This window comes from Solea senegalensis, linkage group LG17 (assembly GCF_019176455.1).
Source record: "Solea senegalensis isolate Sse05_10M linkage group LG17, IFAPA_SoseM_1, whole genome shotgun sequence".
In the NCBI taxonomy this organism is placed as follows: Eukaryota; Metazoa; Chordata; class Actinopteri; order Pleuronectiformes; family Soleidae; genus Solea; species Solea senegalensis.
This window is the reverse complement of record NC_058037.1, coordinates 19,882,411-19,895,952: the sequence shown is the minus strand read 5'-3', so window position 1 is coordinate 19,895,952 and position 13,542 is coordinate 19,882,411. Positions and strand designations below refer to the sequence as shown.

General features: G+C 44.0%; 1 protein-coding gene across 1 annotated transcript; it reads right to left on the bottom strand.

Annotated features, from left to right (window-relative positions):
• Window positions 1–1,553: 1,553 nt before the first annotated feature.
• btbd9 (BTB (POZ) domain containing 9) lies at window positions 1,554–11,015 on the bottom strand. The gene is made up of 11 exons (XM_044049764.1): window positions 10,852–11,015; window positions 9,353–9,562; window positions 8,702–9,065; window positions 7,140–7,425; window positions 6,262–6,481; window positions 5,994–6,113; window positions 4,736–4,845; window positions 2,916–3,105; window positions 2,723–2,830; window positions 2,094–2,172; window positions 1,554–1,878 (listed from the first exon to the last, which is right to left on the bottom strand). The coding sequence occupies exons 2-11, from the start codon at window positions 9,535–9,537 to the stop codon at window positions 1,687–1,689; spliced, it is 1,854 nt and encodes a 617-aa protein (XP_043905699.1). The 5' UTR covers window positions 9,538–9,562; window positions 10,852–11,015; the 3' UTR covers window positions 1,554–1,686.
• Between the last annotated feature and the right edge of the window lie 2,527 nt (window positions 11,016–13,542).

Below are 13,542 nucleotides of genomic sequence, written 5' to 3'. Positions count from 1 at the left end.
CAGCTTAAACCTCACCGACCCGAGAGCGAGCAAAGTACATTTTAAATTAACTTAACACCAAACAAAGGTTTTTTTCCAGCAGCTCCAGCGAGTGCCGTTCTTCAGTCAGAAAAAAGCCTTTCATCTCCGTTCACACGACGAAAAGTAAAGTGCCAACGGCAGCTGCACACGTGACCGCCGCATACAAACACCGGGGTTTTGGTCCGAGGCCTCTCAGCGCCAACGTTTAACAACTCTAGTGATTCCATCCCTCGGCCACAATCGTTTGTGCTTAAAAACGCATGGTTTAACACGGTTTAATGACGCTTTTCCACGATTCAGTTCCATTAATCCAAAGCGAACTGAGCAGTGATGGCAACAGACGAACAAAGCCGACCTGTAGATCACTTTAAAAAGAGTTCAAATGCGGGAAGTACTGAACAATCTGAACTGAGTCTAATGATTCAGTTACACCCAGTACGACCGCTTTGTAGGCATGTCGCGATTCTCCAGATCCTCGATCTGTCTTCCTCTAGTCTGGTCTAAGATCATTGGTTTTATGTCGTAATAACTCGCTCTGAAGGTCCAGCAATCACTAACCTGTGACCTCTGACCTCCAATGACATGATCACATGGCATGACCCTTCGTAGTGAGTTGTGACCTGCTTGGCGTTCCGTAGCGTGGTTCCACTACATTCATTAAACTAAGGTCACATGACAGAAGCTACAAACACGTCTATGGCGCTAGTTATCGAGCTGAATTTTCAGGACTTCCTGCGCTTTGCTACGCGCTCAAAACGTTGTTCACACGTTTTCTCGTTAACAACATCCGACAGCTTCGGGTTAGTGGGAGAAGCTAACCTGAAGCTAGTCGTGCTACAGCAGCTAAAACAGTACGTCTGCAGGACGTCACACCTGGGGGGCGTGGTCAGATCCTCAACTCCACCGTTGCGTTAGAAGGTCGAGATTGTGACTAGAACAGTGTCATGGAAAAGCGCTGGTTTTCTTTGTTCGGGTACGAACTTTAACGACCAGATCGGGATTTGCCCGTCAATCAAAATACTCCAGCAGCGTTTACTTAAAAAATGCAAATGCATAAAATGGATGAAGTGCTATTTGCACACAAATGCCACAGAAAGTGTCGGCTTTGGCAAAAAAAACAAACAAAAAAACCCTCAAGGACTCCAACGTTTGAAAAAATACTAGGACTTGTACTCTGTTAGCCCGATGGTATGAAAAGTGACGAGACGTTCTTTAAGACGAGTTTCTTTAAAAAAATAGCTTGTTTGGAGGATAAAATCCATTTCTGTTTTGGAAATATTTCTAACCCATAAAATTCAACAACCCCACGTCTCACTGATTTCAGTGTGTGTGTGTGTGTGGTATTATCGTCGTAGATTACATTTCTCCTTTTTTTTTTTTTACACCTTTTCAGGGATAAAACTCTAAAGTCTAAAAAAGTTACCTTCACAAAAGTGTTATGAGCCAGTGGATGCAATATCTAACTTTTCAGTTCTTAAAACTGGGAAGACTGTGGAGACTCGTTACGTGTGTTTCTACTTCCCTCCACGACAGAAGGACCACGGTGAATGACGATGAGCCTTTCCTTTAGCAGCGTCTCAGCAGTGTAGTCTGGATGATGACGGCTGTGCAAAAATGGAATTTCTGAGGCTTCTCCTTTCCACTCTGGGGGCGGCGGCGGCGGTCTTAATGATGTGAGGACGGCGGCGAGGTGGAGGAGGAGGACTGGGTGGGCAGCAGGCTGTGTGTGCGTGAAGGCCGCTGGGGGCGGGGCTGCAGGGGCGCGGCGCCGGAGTCGGACGAGTTGACGCCGGGACTGCCCTCGGCGACCTCGGTGTCGAGCTGAGCCGGACACTCGAAGTGAACGCAGTGGAAAACCTGCGGCAAGAATTCACACAGCGTCAAACGAGGCACTGAAACAGAAGCCTTTCCTGTACGACTGTTTCAGGAAACAATAATGTTGTAGTTCATATGCCAGGCCTGTGTGAGGCGCTGTAACAGAGCTACACCAAAGCATGCGACTTTTCCAAAAATGATTCCAAGGACTGTAGTGTCTATGCCAGGGTTAAAAGTCTAAATGTCGATATTTTCACCTCATTAGCAGTGTTGTGTGTCCCAACGATTCGGATGAAGGAAGCAGGCTGCTTATCAAACTTCAACGTCTGCCACGATCTGGAAGAAACAACATTCAGAGGATGCTGAGCCTCTTACACGAACATTTATGTGCAGATAGATAAAGATACGTTATTGTCCACATTTGGAAAATCTGATGAAAAGAATGATGAAGAAGAAGAGAAGAATAAAAACACTCCCATAGATAAATACCTAAATAAAAATGTACAGTTCAAGTTCATTAAAGTAAGGGTCAGAGTTCAGTCGCTTCCGACAATCGCAGGCATCTTCTGATTTGAACAGATTATCTTGTCGCGTGAGGGATTAACAGACGTGATTTTAACGTCGTCGGAGTCTTCCTGATTTTAAATCACATTTCTCAGCACAAAACATCACACACACGACGCCGACAGTCTGTTTATATTCCCAAGTCTGTGAGATCCCACATCCCTGGAGGAATCTCCTCCCTGAAACCGTTTGATTACCAACACCAGTGTGGTCCTGCGTCTCGCTTTTACTTTGAAACGGGCCATGGAACGCGTTGTGTTTGTGATTTATGCAACAGGCAGAGACAGAGTGTTTTTTGGAAACAGGAATACAGGAGCCTCACCGACAGGCCACCCTCGTGCGGTCGACCACCCTCGTCCACTGCTGCTGGTTGGTGGAGGTTTCGATGTAGTAACTGTACGAGCGCTCGTCACAGTCCCACAGCAGCAGCCTGAACACACAAACACAACACTTTACTCCTTATGTACATGTATATGGTACAATGGTAAAGGTCCAACATCCGTGTCTGGACCTACCTTAAGGATCCAATGGCGTACGGCTGAGCCAGCTGGATGACGATGGCTCCAGAGCCCAGCTGATGGCAGGTGTATCCCGAGTCCCAGTCGTAGTTGCGCGTGTCGCCGTTGAGCAAGGCGTTTCTGCTGCGGCTCACGCCCTCGACGACGCTGGCGCAGGACGCGATGGTCGCCACGTTGTCGCTGGGCACTGCGGACGCGGAGGAAGACAAAAAAAGAAGAGTTCTAATGAGGCTTTGCCACCACACTGTTCCAGCGCGACTTGGCTCGGTGTGAGGTTCAGCTGAGCTGATACTAAAATCTGACATCAACAGACTGTCGGACACTGATAAGTCAGAGTGTCACTCAAGAGTCATGAGTGCGACTTCCGACACAAGAATCAAAGCCAAAGCTGACGAACTGTGAATCAAAGTTAAAAAGACTTAAAAATCCTGAAAACTTGAAAAAATGTCAATATTTAACAGAGTCTAGACGATCGTGAGCCCAGTCACGACCATGTTCAGTGGTATTTCAGTGGCCAAGCATGGAAAAAAAAAATATAACAAGCCCGGGGGAGGGAGATAATATTTTTAAAAAGTCGCAGATTTATGAGATTAAAAGTAGCAAATCTACGTGAAAATAAAGTCGCAGATTTATGAGATTGAAAGTAGCAAATCTACAAGAAAATAAAGTAGCAGATTTATGAGATTGAAAGTAGCAAATCTACGTGAAAATAAAGTAGCAGATTTATGAGATTGAAAGTTGCAAATCTAAGAGAAAATAAAGTGAATTTATGAGATTGAAAGTAAAAAAAGTAGCAGATTTATGAGATTGAAAGCAGATTACAGAGAAGCAGATGAGATTGAAAGTAGCAAATCTACGAGAAAATAAAGTCGCAGATTTATTAGATTGAAAGTAGCAAATCTACGAGAAAATAAAGTCGCAAATTTATGAGATTGAAAGTAGCAAATCTACGAGAAACAAAGTAGCAGATTTATGAGAAAAAAAAAAGTTGGAAAATGGTGTTTCGTCTTTGTCAAGCAATCTCATCACACCACAGACGCCGCCTGGTCAGCAGGGAATGCCCCACAGACACAGAATGTTTGACATTCTCAGCACCACCTATACAACAGTCCACCGCAGCTGGGAACCCACTGATCACTACAATCTCCTCTGTATTGCTGGTTCACAGGTGGCCTGTTTGGTTGTTCTTTCGTGTGAGCGCAATCTGAAGCTGTCTGTGGTGCTGAAAATGCTCACTTGCCACTTTTAATCTCATAAATCTGCAACATTTTCTCTAAATATGGGGTGGAGTGGCTCAGTGGTTAAGACCGGTACCTTAAGTGCGAAAAACATCATGGTCGCAATGGTCGCAAGTTCGATTCCACCCCTCGCTGATTGTACTCAATTCCATTGTAAGTCGCTTTGGATAAAAGCGTCTGCTAAATGACATGTAATGTAATGTAATGTAATGTAAATATTACCCCCCTCCCCCAGGTCCGTATATATATATATATATTTTTTTTCATACTTGGCCCTAACACGCCGTCGTATATTTCAGTGACTGAAATAAAATCTTTTTAAATCAACTGATTCTAATATTCAGTTAAACGGAAAAAAACGCTTTACAAGTCGCTAGCTTGTGTCGCCCTGAAAACCATGTCATGGCAGTTTTGCGCAGACTCTGCCCACGTGGAGGAGGGGCTATGAAGTCATGGAGAGTGATTCCAAACTGTGTAGAGTCGAGCCGCGCCGGAACTGTACAGTGGAAAAGTGCCACAATATCACAGTGGGGTCAGAAGTACGGACGACGGCGATGACGACGACGTTTGCAATCTTACCCACAAGGCCACTCTCCAGGGTGAACGAGCGGTTGGTGAACATGCATTCAAACGCCACCAGGTGGAAGACCTTGTTGACGGTGTTGTGTGTTCCCACGATGCGAACGTATCTGACGCAGAAGAAAATAAAAAAGATAAATAAATAATCCAATCTTTTTAAACAAGCAGGAGAAAAGGAAACATCGGTAAAAACACAGGAAGAAGAAGAGAAGCTAAGAAAAACCTTTAAAGTAACGGGCAAATATATCTACAAATGCTGTGTGATTGCACTCTAATGGCGCATTTCCACTGGCTCTACTTGCCTCGCGGCACGACACAGCACGATTAGGTTGCATCTCCACTACAAAAAAGTACCTACTTAATGTGGGCGGGGTCATCACTGCACAGCTGAGTGAAACTGTGGTGACTTGTTTTATACACGCACACACAAACACACACCCACACAAGTGACTAGTGACTTTACACTGTAGTTGTTGAGATTAACCCACGTTTTCAGGAGGCTCGCGATCGCCGGTCCCTAAATGCACCACTCCACTTTAAAAGACTGCTGTTAAATATAGAGGTTTCCCTGGTAGTTGTTGGAGATTAACCCACGTTTGTAGGATTGTTAAGCAGTTTTAAGTGATCTACAGTTCGGCGCTGTTCGGCTTGATTTGTGGGTGGGACATCTCTTCCTGTGACGGGACTCTGGCCAGTCAGCGGCCGGCAGTCTAACTAATCACCGCATAGTACCTACTACTAGCATGCTTGGAACCTCGCCGGAGCAAGTACTAAAAATAGTACATGGTACCAGGTACTATGCTAGTGGAAACGCTACTTAAACCGTGCCGCGGCGTGGCTAGGCGAGGCGAGTAGAGCCGGTGAAAATGCGCCAAAAATAATACACAATTATATAGAGTTGTTCTGACACTTTATGGACCAAACAAGTGCCCAATGAATCAAGGAAATAATCGACAGAGCGGAGAGAGTTGGAAAATCACCTGGACAAACACTAGTTTCCATTTTTATGGCCTGTTTTTTGGCACATTGAGAGAAAAACAACTTAAAACAAATGTAATTTAAATCATGTTTTAAACTGTTCAAATTTCAAAATCTGATGTTCATGTACAACTACAGGGTTTTTTAACATGGCAGTACATTGTAAATAACTATGGGCAAAAGTACTGACAGGACAATTTCTGGTCCTTTTGTGGTTAAAATAAGCAAAAAAAAAAAAAGGAAATGCGTGTATGGCTGTAAATGGTTTGCCGTGGTTTACCTGCAAACCTGTGGCGTGAAGTAAAGGTTCTGCCAGGAGCGGCACAGGTACTTGGAATGATCCACGACGCGCACCCAGTCCAGCTCGTCCATCGACACCTCGATGTAGTACGAGTACGACCTTCGCAAAACAAAATATATACAGGTATAAAATTAAATGACAACATAAACAGTCTCATGCTGCGTTTGCAGGGATATTTTAATGAGGTTAAGATCATCGAAAAACATCAAAAAATGCACCACAACAGGGTGCATGTTCCTGGCCGTACCTGCTGTCTCTGTCCCACAGCAGGAGGCGGACGTGGTTGATGATGAACGGCTGACCCAGCTTGACCTGGATCCCGGCCCTGCCGTCCTCCTCGATGGGGTGCCTGGAGAAGCCGTGGTCCAGGTCGTAGTTCTGTGTGTCTCCGTCCAGCAGCGCCGACTTCAGCTCCCCCTTCACCACCTGAGCGCCGTACTTCATGGTGGCAATGTTCTCCTCTGGTACTGCACAACGACAAAAAGAAAACCGGTTTTCATTTCATTCGATAAATGTCCGTCAATCAAGACCACGGCGACGATTTTATGTGGCAAGCAGTGTCTCCCTCCTCTTCAACCTGGCGTTTAATCTCTTGCAGAAAGGACTTGGCATGCGTACGTCTTATTACCGTAACTCCTAGACGGTTTATGAGATCTAGATAATTCAAAAAATATGACCGGAAAGCAAGAGAAATAGAGCTTTGCAACCATCTAAGTGTCATTATGGTAGAAAACTCTGGCGGAACAAGCATCCAATCACAGACAAGATACGCTGCCAGATATGGAAAGTGAAAGTTATCTTGGAAAAAAGGGGCAGAACTCCAATTTCGTTGTACACAATAAAATGACAATAAAGGCTATTCTATTCTATAAATCTTATAGTCTCTCACTTGGCACGTTGGCTCTATAGCGCCCCCATTGTGGTGTCGGAGTGAGAGCACATCTCTTATTTTAACTGCGTGTCAGGGAATGGGCATAGAACAATATTTCTAAAAGTAAAACAACGCGACTGATACCAAACCAAGCAGAGTCACGTCTCGCTGGAACAAAATTCCATGTTGTAGGACGATAAAATCCAGTTCTACTCTATGAGACAGTGAGCAGGTGTGTGTGTGGAAGCACTGACTGAGCATCCCCCGGTAGTTCAGGTCCATATTGCGGCTCTCCGACCGGGTCTTGATGGCATCCAGCAGGTCATCGGGGCTCAGGAGGCCGGATGGCCGCACCACGTTCAGCATCTCCGTCAACGTCATGAGAGGCAGCCGCACGGCCGACATTACCACGCGTGTGTCCCCACCGCTGCCGTCCCCACTACCGTCCCCCTGCTGGCGGCACCAGCGCGACAGAGCCAGGAAGATCTCCTTCTCGCTGGCGGCAAACGAGTCACGGCTGACCACAGTCAGGAGAGCGGTCTGCAAACGCACGCAGAGACGCGTTCAAGTCATTACAAGTGATGTTCGGTCAGAAAACTAAAGAAGATCTGATACCAATCTGAACACGAAATACGAAATAAACACTTAACTAAGCACAGGCTGTTGTATATTTTTGATAAATTAGGCTTTTTTGCTTATTTTCATTATTACACAAGACCATAACTCAAAATTTTACAATTTAAATTATTATCAAGTGGGAAAAAATAACTTAGACATGTTTATCTGGAAGTTTATGAGACTATTTCTGTGTCAGTATTAGCTCAGCTCGAGCTATGTAAACAAACGCTGAGGCCTGCAGAAAAAACCTGTGGTTTACGTCCACGCCTGAATCTGAGGACATGACCTTCTCTCTGTGTGTGTGTGTGTGCAACGCTCTCGCCGGCCACTAGAGGCCACTGCATCACAAGTTACATCAAACAAGGCTCACAGGATCATAACTGCTCACGTTCCTCTTTATTATAGTTATTTTTTAATGCTTATGTTAAGTTAAGTATTATGTTCTCAACTCCTTTTTGTTGCATTTCTTGTACCAACAATCTTCTTTAAAGCCCTCCCATTTCCTTGGCTTTTAAAGGTCCAGTCAGAAATTACATTTTATATCAGTTTTTAAATTTATTTTTTATCTGTATTCCATTCCTTCGTGCAAGCCATTTTGTCTTCCCTGCCTTTTAACTATTAATTTATTCTTCTCTTATGACACTTTCGTCCACTTGATTGGACTAGAAATATGTCAAAGTGGGCACCACACACATGCTTGAATGTTATTTTAATGTTGAGCGTGTAACTTTTATTGCAGAGGTCGCCACGGTAACGCGCATACAGATCAAGGAAATGTGAGAGAGTGGAAACAGTCATATATAAGGATGTAAAGTTTGACACACTTGTGATGTTACAGAGTCACCGTTGGACATTTACGCAATTAAAAGACAAACAGACAGTTCAAAACAGTGACTAAGTGGTAGAGTGAGCAAGACAATTAACCCCAAAGTTGCACATAAATAAAAACATAAATACATTTTTAATAATCAATTTATCTGTCCATATTCTATTTTCTCGATTAATGGAGTAAATGTTTGGTCCATAAAATCTCAGAAAATCTGGAAATTATGTTTCTCAAATGTCTTGTGTCAACAAACACAAAAATTCAGTTTTAGTGATTTCTTTGTTTTATGGAGGGAAGAAAGCCGAAAATATCCACATTTAAGAAATCGTTGCAGCTCCATAGTTTATGGACAAAATCCTGCAGCATCCTTACCTTAGAGAGAGTGAGGAAGCCGTCTGAATTCAACACTTCAGGTGCGTGTCTGTCCATGTAGGCGCAGCAGGCCGCACTGAGGGCACTCAGAGAGTAGAGGCTGGCGACGTCAAACACCAGGCAGACATTGTTGGTGTGCAGCACGGTGCGCAGGAACTCCGAGGTGGAGTCCTCCAGCGGCTGCAGGCCGTAGCGGTGAGCCAGGCCGAGAAAATCCAGCACCACCTCCTCCCGTGCCGAGCTGAGGCTGGCGCGCCCCGTGTATAGGTAGTGCAGCAGCATAGAGAAGGCCTCCGCCCGCGTTTCCTCCAGACACACCTCCGCCTGAGGCTGGGACTCCTTCATCCCGCCGTACAGCAGAGCCCTGAAGGAGCAAAAGAAAACAAACAAGGTGAAGAAAATAAAGAAAAAGGGAGGTTCAGAGAGTCTGGCAAGAAAGACTCTACATCTTCATTTACACAGTCTGCAGGATGACATAGAAGCCATGAAAACAAACATCGACCACAGGCTTCAGACATGTACAAATACTATTCTATTTTCTACTTTATGCTGGTGTTTTTGAGTGGACAGCAAAGTAAGAATTTCATTGTACAGGGAAACGTGTTTCTTTACTGTGCATATGACAATAAACACTTTGAATTGAAAAAATACCTGAAGTAGTGACAGCGAGCTGCCAGGATGACCCGGTGAGCCGGGAAACGCTTCCCCTCCACGATGAAGGTGACATCGCTGTACTCCTCGCCGAGCACCAGGGCGCCCAGCTGCTCCGACAGCAGGTGGATGTGATCGATCTCTGAGACGGAGGCCAGAGGACGCAGGGGGTGACTGTTACTCATGGTTCGACGAGAGCCACAGTCACATCTGACACACAGAAAGGGGGGAGATAAAGTTGCGCCACGCTAAAATGACACTGCCAACGTGAGGAAAACTTAGCAAGAAGTTAGTTGTAGCCAGCTAATTTTTCTTTCAAATTGTGCCACAAAGTTTTTTAGGTGAGGGAAAAGCCAAAATAGTGATCTCATGGAGATATGGTGCCACCATATGGAGGGAGATATGGCACCACCTTATGGAATGTTGACAATGAAAACACATGCCAAATGAAAATATAACAACTATTTCAGAAAAACTTCCACCAATAAAGAATATATTGGTGGGATGTGCAAGTTTGAATCATTCTGATCCAAATTTTACCTTATAATCTACAACCAGTGATTATTTTCTAAAAAATAATGAAATATAAGAACGAGCCGAGCGTTTTGAACGGCTCTTTGAAAGGAACGGCTCCTCAAGATCTGGCTTCCCTGTAATTAAGTACTCAAGGAAAAGGCACCAGTGAAAGGCACATTTCCACAAACTCCTGGACACCGCCAAGAAAGAGCAGAAAAATCACAGACAAACATTCAACTATGCAATGACTTGATATTATGTATTTGTTAAATTCATGTAGCGATTTAAAACTTTATAGAGTACTGTTCTTTGATCTCAGTTGATAGATATTTTGTTGTGAAAGAATTCAAATACTATAAGGAAATAATGTTTTCCTGTTCTGTTATACAACATGATATTAGGGCTGTTATAAGGCTATTATTTTCATAATAAATTAATCTGGTGTTTATTTTACTATACTTGGTGCTACAGTATACCAAAGTATACCAAAGATGTCTTTGTTCTATGGAGTTTAATAAACGATCTATCGTTGCAGATCTATGTGACAGATCATATATGAGATAGTGTTGCAGTGAGTAGAGGATCTCAGAATCGCCACTGTAATAAAATAGAATATAAATACTTTATTCATCCCCGAGGGGAAATTGTTATGACACAGCAGCAAAACAATACAAAAAAACAAGGACAAAACTGTATCAGTGTAGTAGTGTGTCCGATGCCGATGTATAATGTGGCACGCGCAGAACAAATCGAAAGCTTGTGTTCATTTTTAGCGTTTTTTCCTCAAAGGCTGATATTAACGTTTTAGTGGGAGAGAAAAATAAAGTCATAAATCAGCTACAATTCATACGCGACGGCTAGCTGAAGCTAGCTGAGCTGTGTTGTTTACAGCGGCGGACATTTGATACCCGGACAAACGTCAGCTAACAACATGCTAACTAACTCGGTTCATTTTCCCTTCTTTTACGGGCGGTAAAACTCACCGAGCAGCTCTCCTCTCCTCACCCCTGTGTTTCAATGAAGTTTGGGTTTTCGTAAACACACTCCTGCGTATTTCTACCTTTGTGCGTTAAAAATAAAACAAAAAAGCCAAGCACCGACATCAAAATCCTTCCAACATTAAACAGAAAACCATTTTGTAGGTCAACCGGAGCTAACGCACAACTACTTCCGGTTCTTCCTCTACTCAAACATAACAGTACTAGCAAACAAGGTGATTATATTTAACGAAAGGTAACGAAATGTACATTTTAAAAAAATCTTGAGCTCTGGTATTAAGTTATGAAGAGTGATCGCTTTTTTTTCTATATATATTTTTAGTAAAAGAAAGTAATTATCCTCCTGACCAACTGTTAGTGTGTCCATTATTCACATTGTCAATTAGTTTTTAGTCTTTCACATGGATTTCTTTAGTAACAGGCCACGCAAAACACATAATAAATAGCCTAAACAAAATGGAAGACAGAGATCTGTGCCCTTGTAGGTTCAAAATGGTTATGAACTATTTTCTTGCACTGAGTAGGTCATTACGTGCCTCCAACTGACGTCATTGTTCTTGAAGTTGTTGTTGTTCGATGCTGTGAGGGACGCAGAACCCCGGGATTCCACTGCATGCATGTAAATAAGGGACGCTTAAGCCCGTGGTATACTTCTGCAGCGTGTGTGGCATGTGCACATCCAATTGTGCGGACCCTGGTACACTTGCAGGGTTCTATAGTATCCCACTTCACCGGGTGATGGTACAAGTATGGACGCAGGAAATAGGACGCATTCCTACCAAGTCTGGCAGTACAAGTCTGGACGCAGGAAATAGGACGCATTCCTGCCAAAGAAGAAGTGAACGATGCTACAACTCCCCATTAGACAGGGGAGTCGGGGTGTCAGCTGGTTCAAGGGGCATCACAGGACAGTGGGAAAGCTCTCGTTGGCTGGCCAATCACAACACAGTCCACATTCTAGGGGTGTGGTTTTGGTCTGAAACAGCGCGGCTGACGAGAGCGTCAGTGAGGAGATATTTTGATCGGCTCATTTGCAGCGATTAGGAGGTTTTTAACCATGAAAACAAGTTAATATATGTAAGTAGACCTCCATAACTAACATATATGTGTGATACAAGCATTCTATGTCACCTTTAATACACCACCTACCAGTGGGGCGGGAGTTCACTTCACATGAGTACTCAACATGCACACCCAAAGTCTGGGCTGCACGCATAGCCTGTGTGTTGATTACGCAATTCGGCAGTATACCAGGCCTCTTTGTTAGACTTCCTGGCCCACTTGTGCTGAATTCTGCTGAATTGAAGCGTTATGTTCCATCATCTGTGAAAATACAACACTTGTGTATTTCCTGCGGGAGCAACGGACTGACGGAACAACAATGGAACCGGTACAACAAACGGAGTCGGTGGAAGCTGAGACTAAAATGGATGCCTGATCACTTCCGACAGATACACATCCTGGGGAAAGACACTTTATAATCCCATCTGAGTGACTGAGACTTTCAGAATCGCCTCCGTATGTGGTTTGAATCACTTTTGAAAAAAAAAAAAATTTTAGCTGTTCAGATTGGCAAAAAAAACAAAAAAAAACAAGCTAGACACAGTCTGGATATGCTTAAAAATTCGATTTGGGCTGCAGTTTAAATGAGGCCTTAGTCTTATAGTTGTCCAAGGTTAATGAATACATGAAGTGCCAAGTCATAAGTAGCATTCCTCAAAAAATCATATCATAAATTACTTTTTCTTTTATTATTCTGATCTATAATCAGAAATGTTGAGTTTCAACACAAATGACATGAGCAAATCTAAATTCGGAAAATAAATGCTCTGTTGTTTCAACCCACAGAAAGGGTTGGTGTTTAGATTAGATTAGATTCAACTTTATTGTCTGTTCTGATCAAATCTACAGCTTAAAAATGATGCTGAAATATAAATGTCACGTAGAAAATGATTATTATTTAAGATTAACATGTCTCTGGTGACATCACAGGTCTGTCGTGAGGTGTCCTCAGTTGTTGGACTTTCATGTCAGTGTTCTGCAACATTTCATATCACGACATCAAAGAATAGGATGTGTCCGCGTAGAGCCAAGATGGCCACCCAAGTAATTTGAATGTGTGTCTTGTTCAAATCATGTCTTCAGCATTCCAAGGACATGAAAATTGGTGCCTCTCCCACCAACACTCAAAAAAACGCATGTATAGAAGAGGTACTCCCCTCAGCAAAGCTGCCATGGGGGAAAAGGTAGGTCAGGTAGTGTTGGGGTCAGGGGGGGCACAGCAAGCAAAGAGGACAGTGGAGGACAGTCAAACAAGTGGGACACAGAAGGTCCGACAGGTGATGGGGAAACGGGAGACCAAACAAGCAAGTGGGACAGGGGAACACCAAAAAACAAGGGGGACAAAGGAGGCCCGGCCAGTGAGTGGGACACAAAAGGCTCGGAAGCCAAGAGGGACGCAAGAGGCTCACCAGGCAAAGGGGACACGGCAGGCCAAGCAAATGAGAGGGATAGAGAAGGTTTCGCAGCTGAAAGGGACACAAAAAGCTCAGCAGGCAAAGGGGACACTAGAGGCCCAGCAAGCAAGGGGGACGCAGAAGGACCGTCAAACAAAGAGGTCACAGGAGGCCTGGCAAGTGAGAGGGACACAGAAGGACTGGCAGAAAACGGGGACAT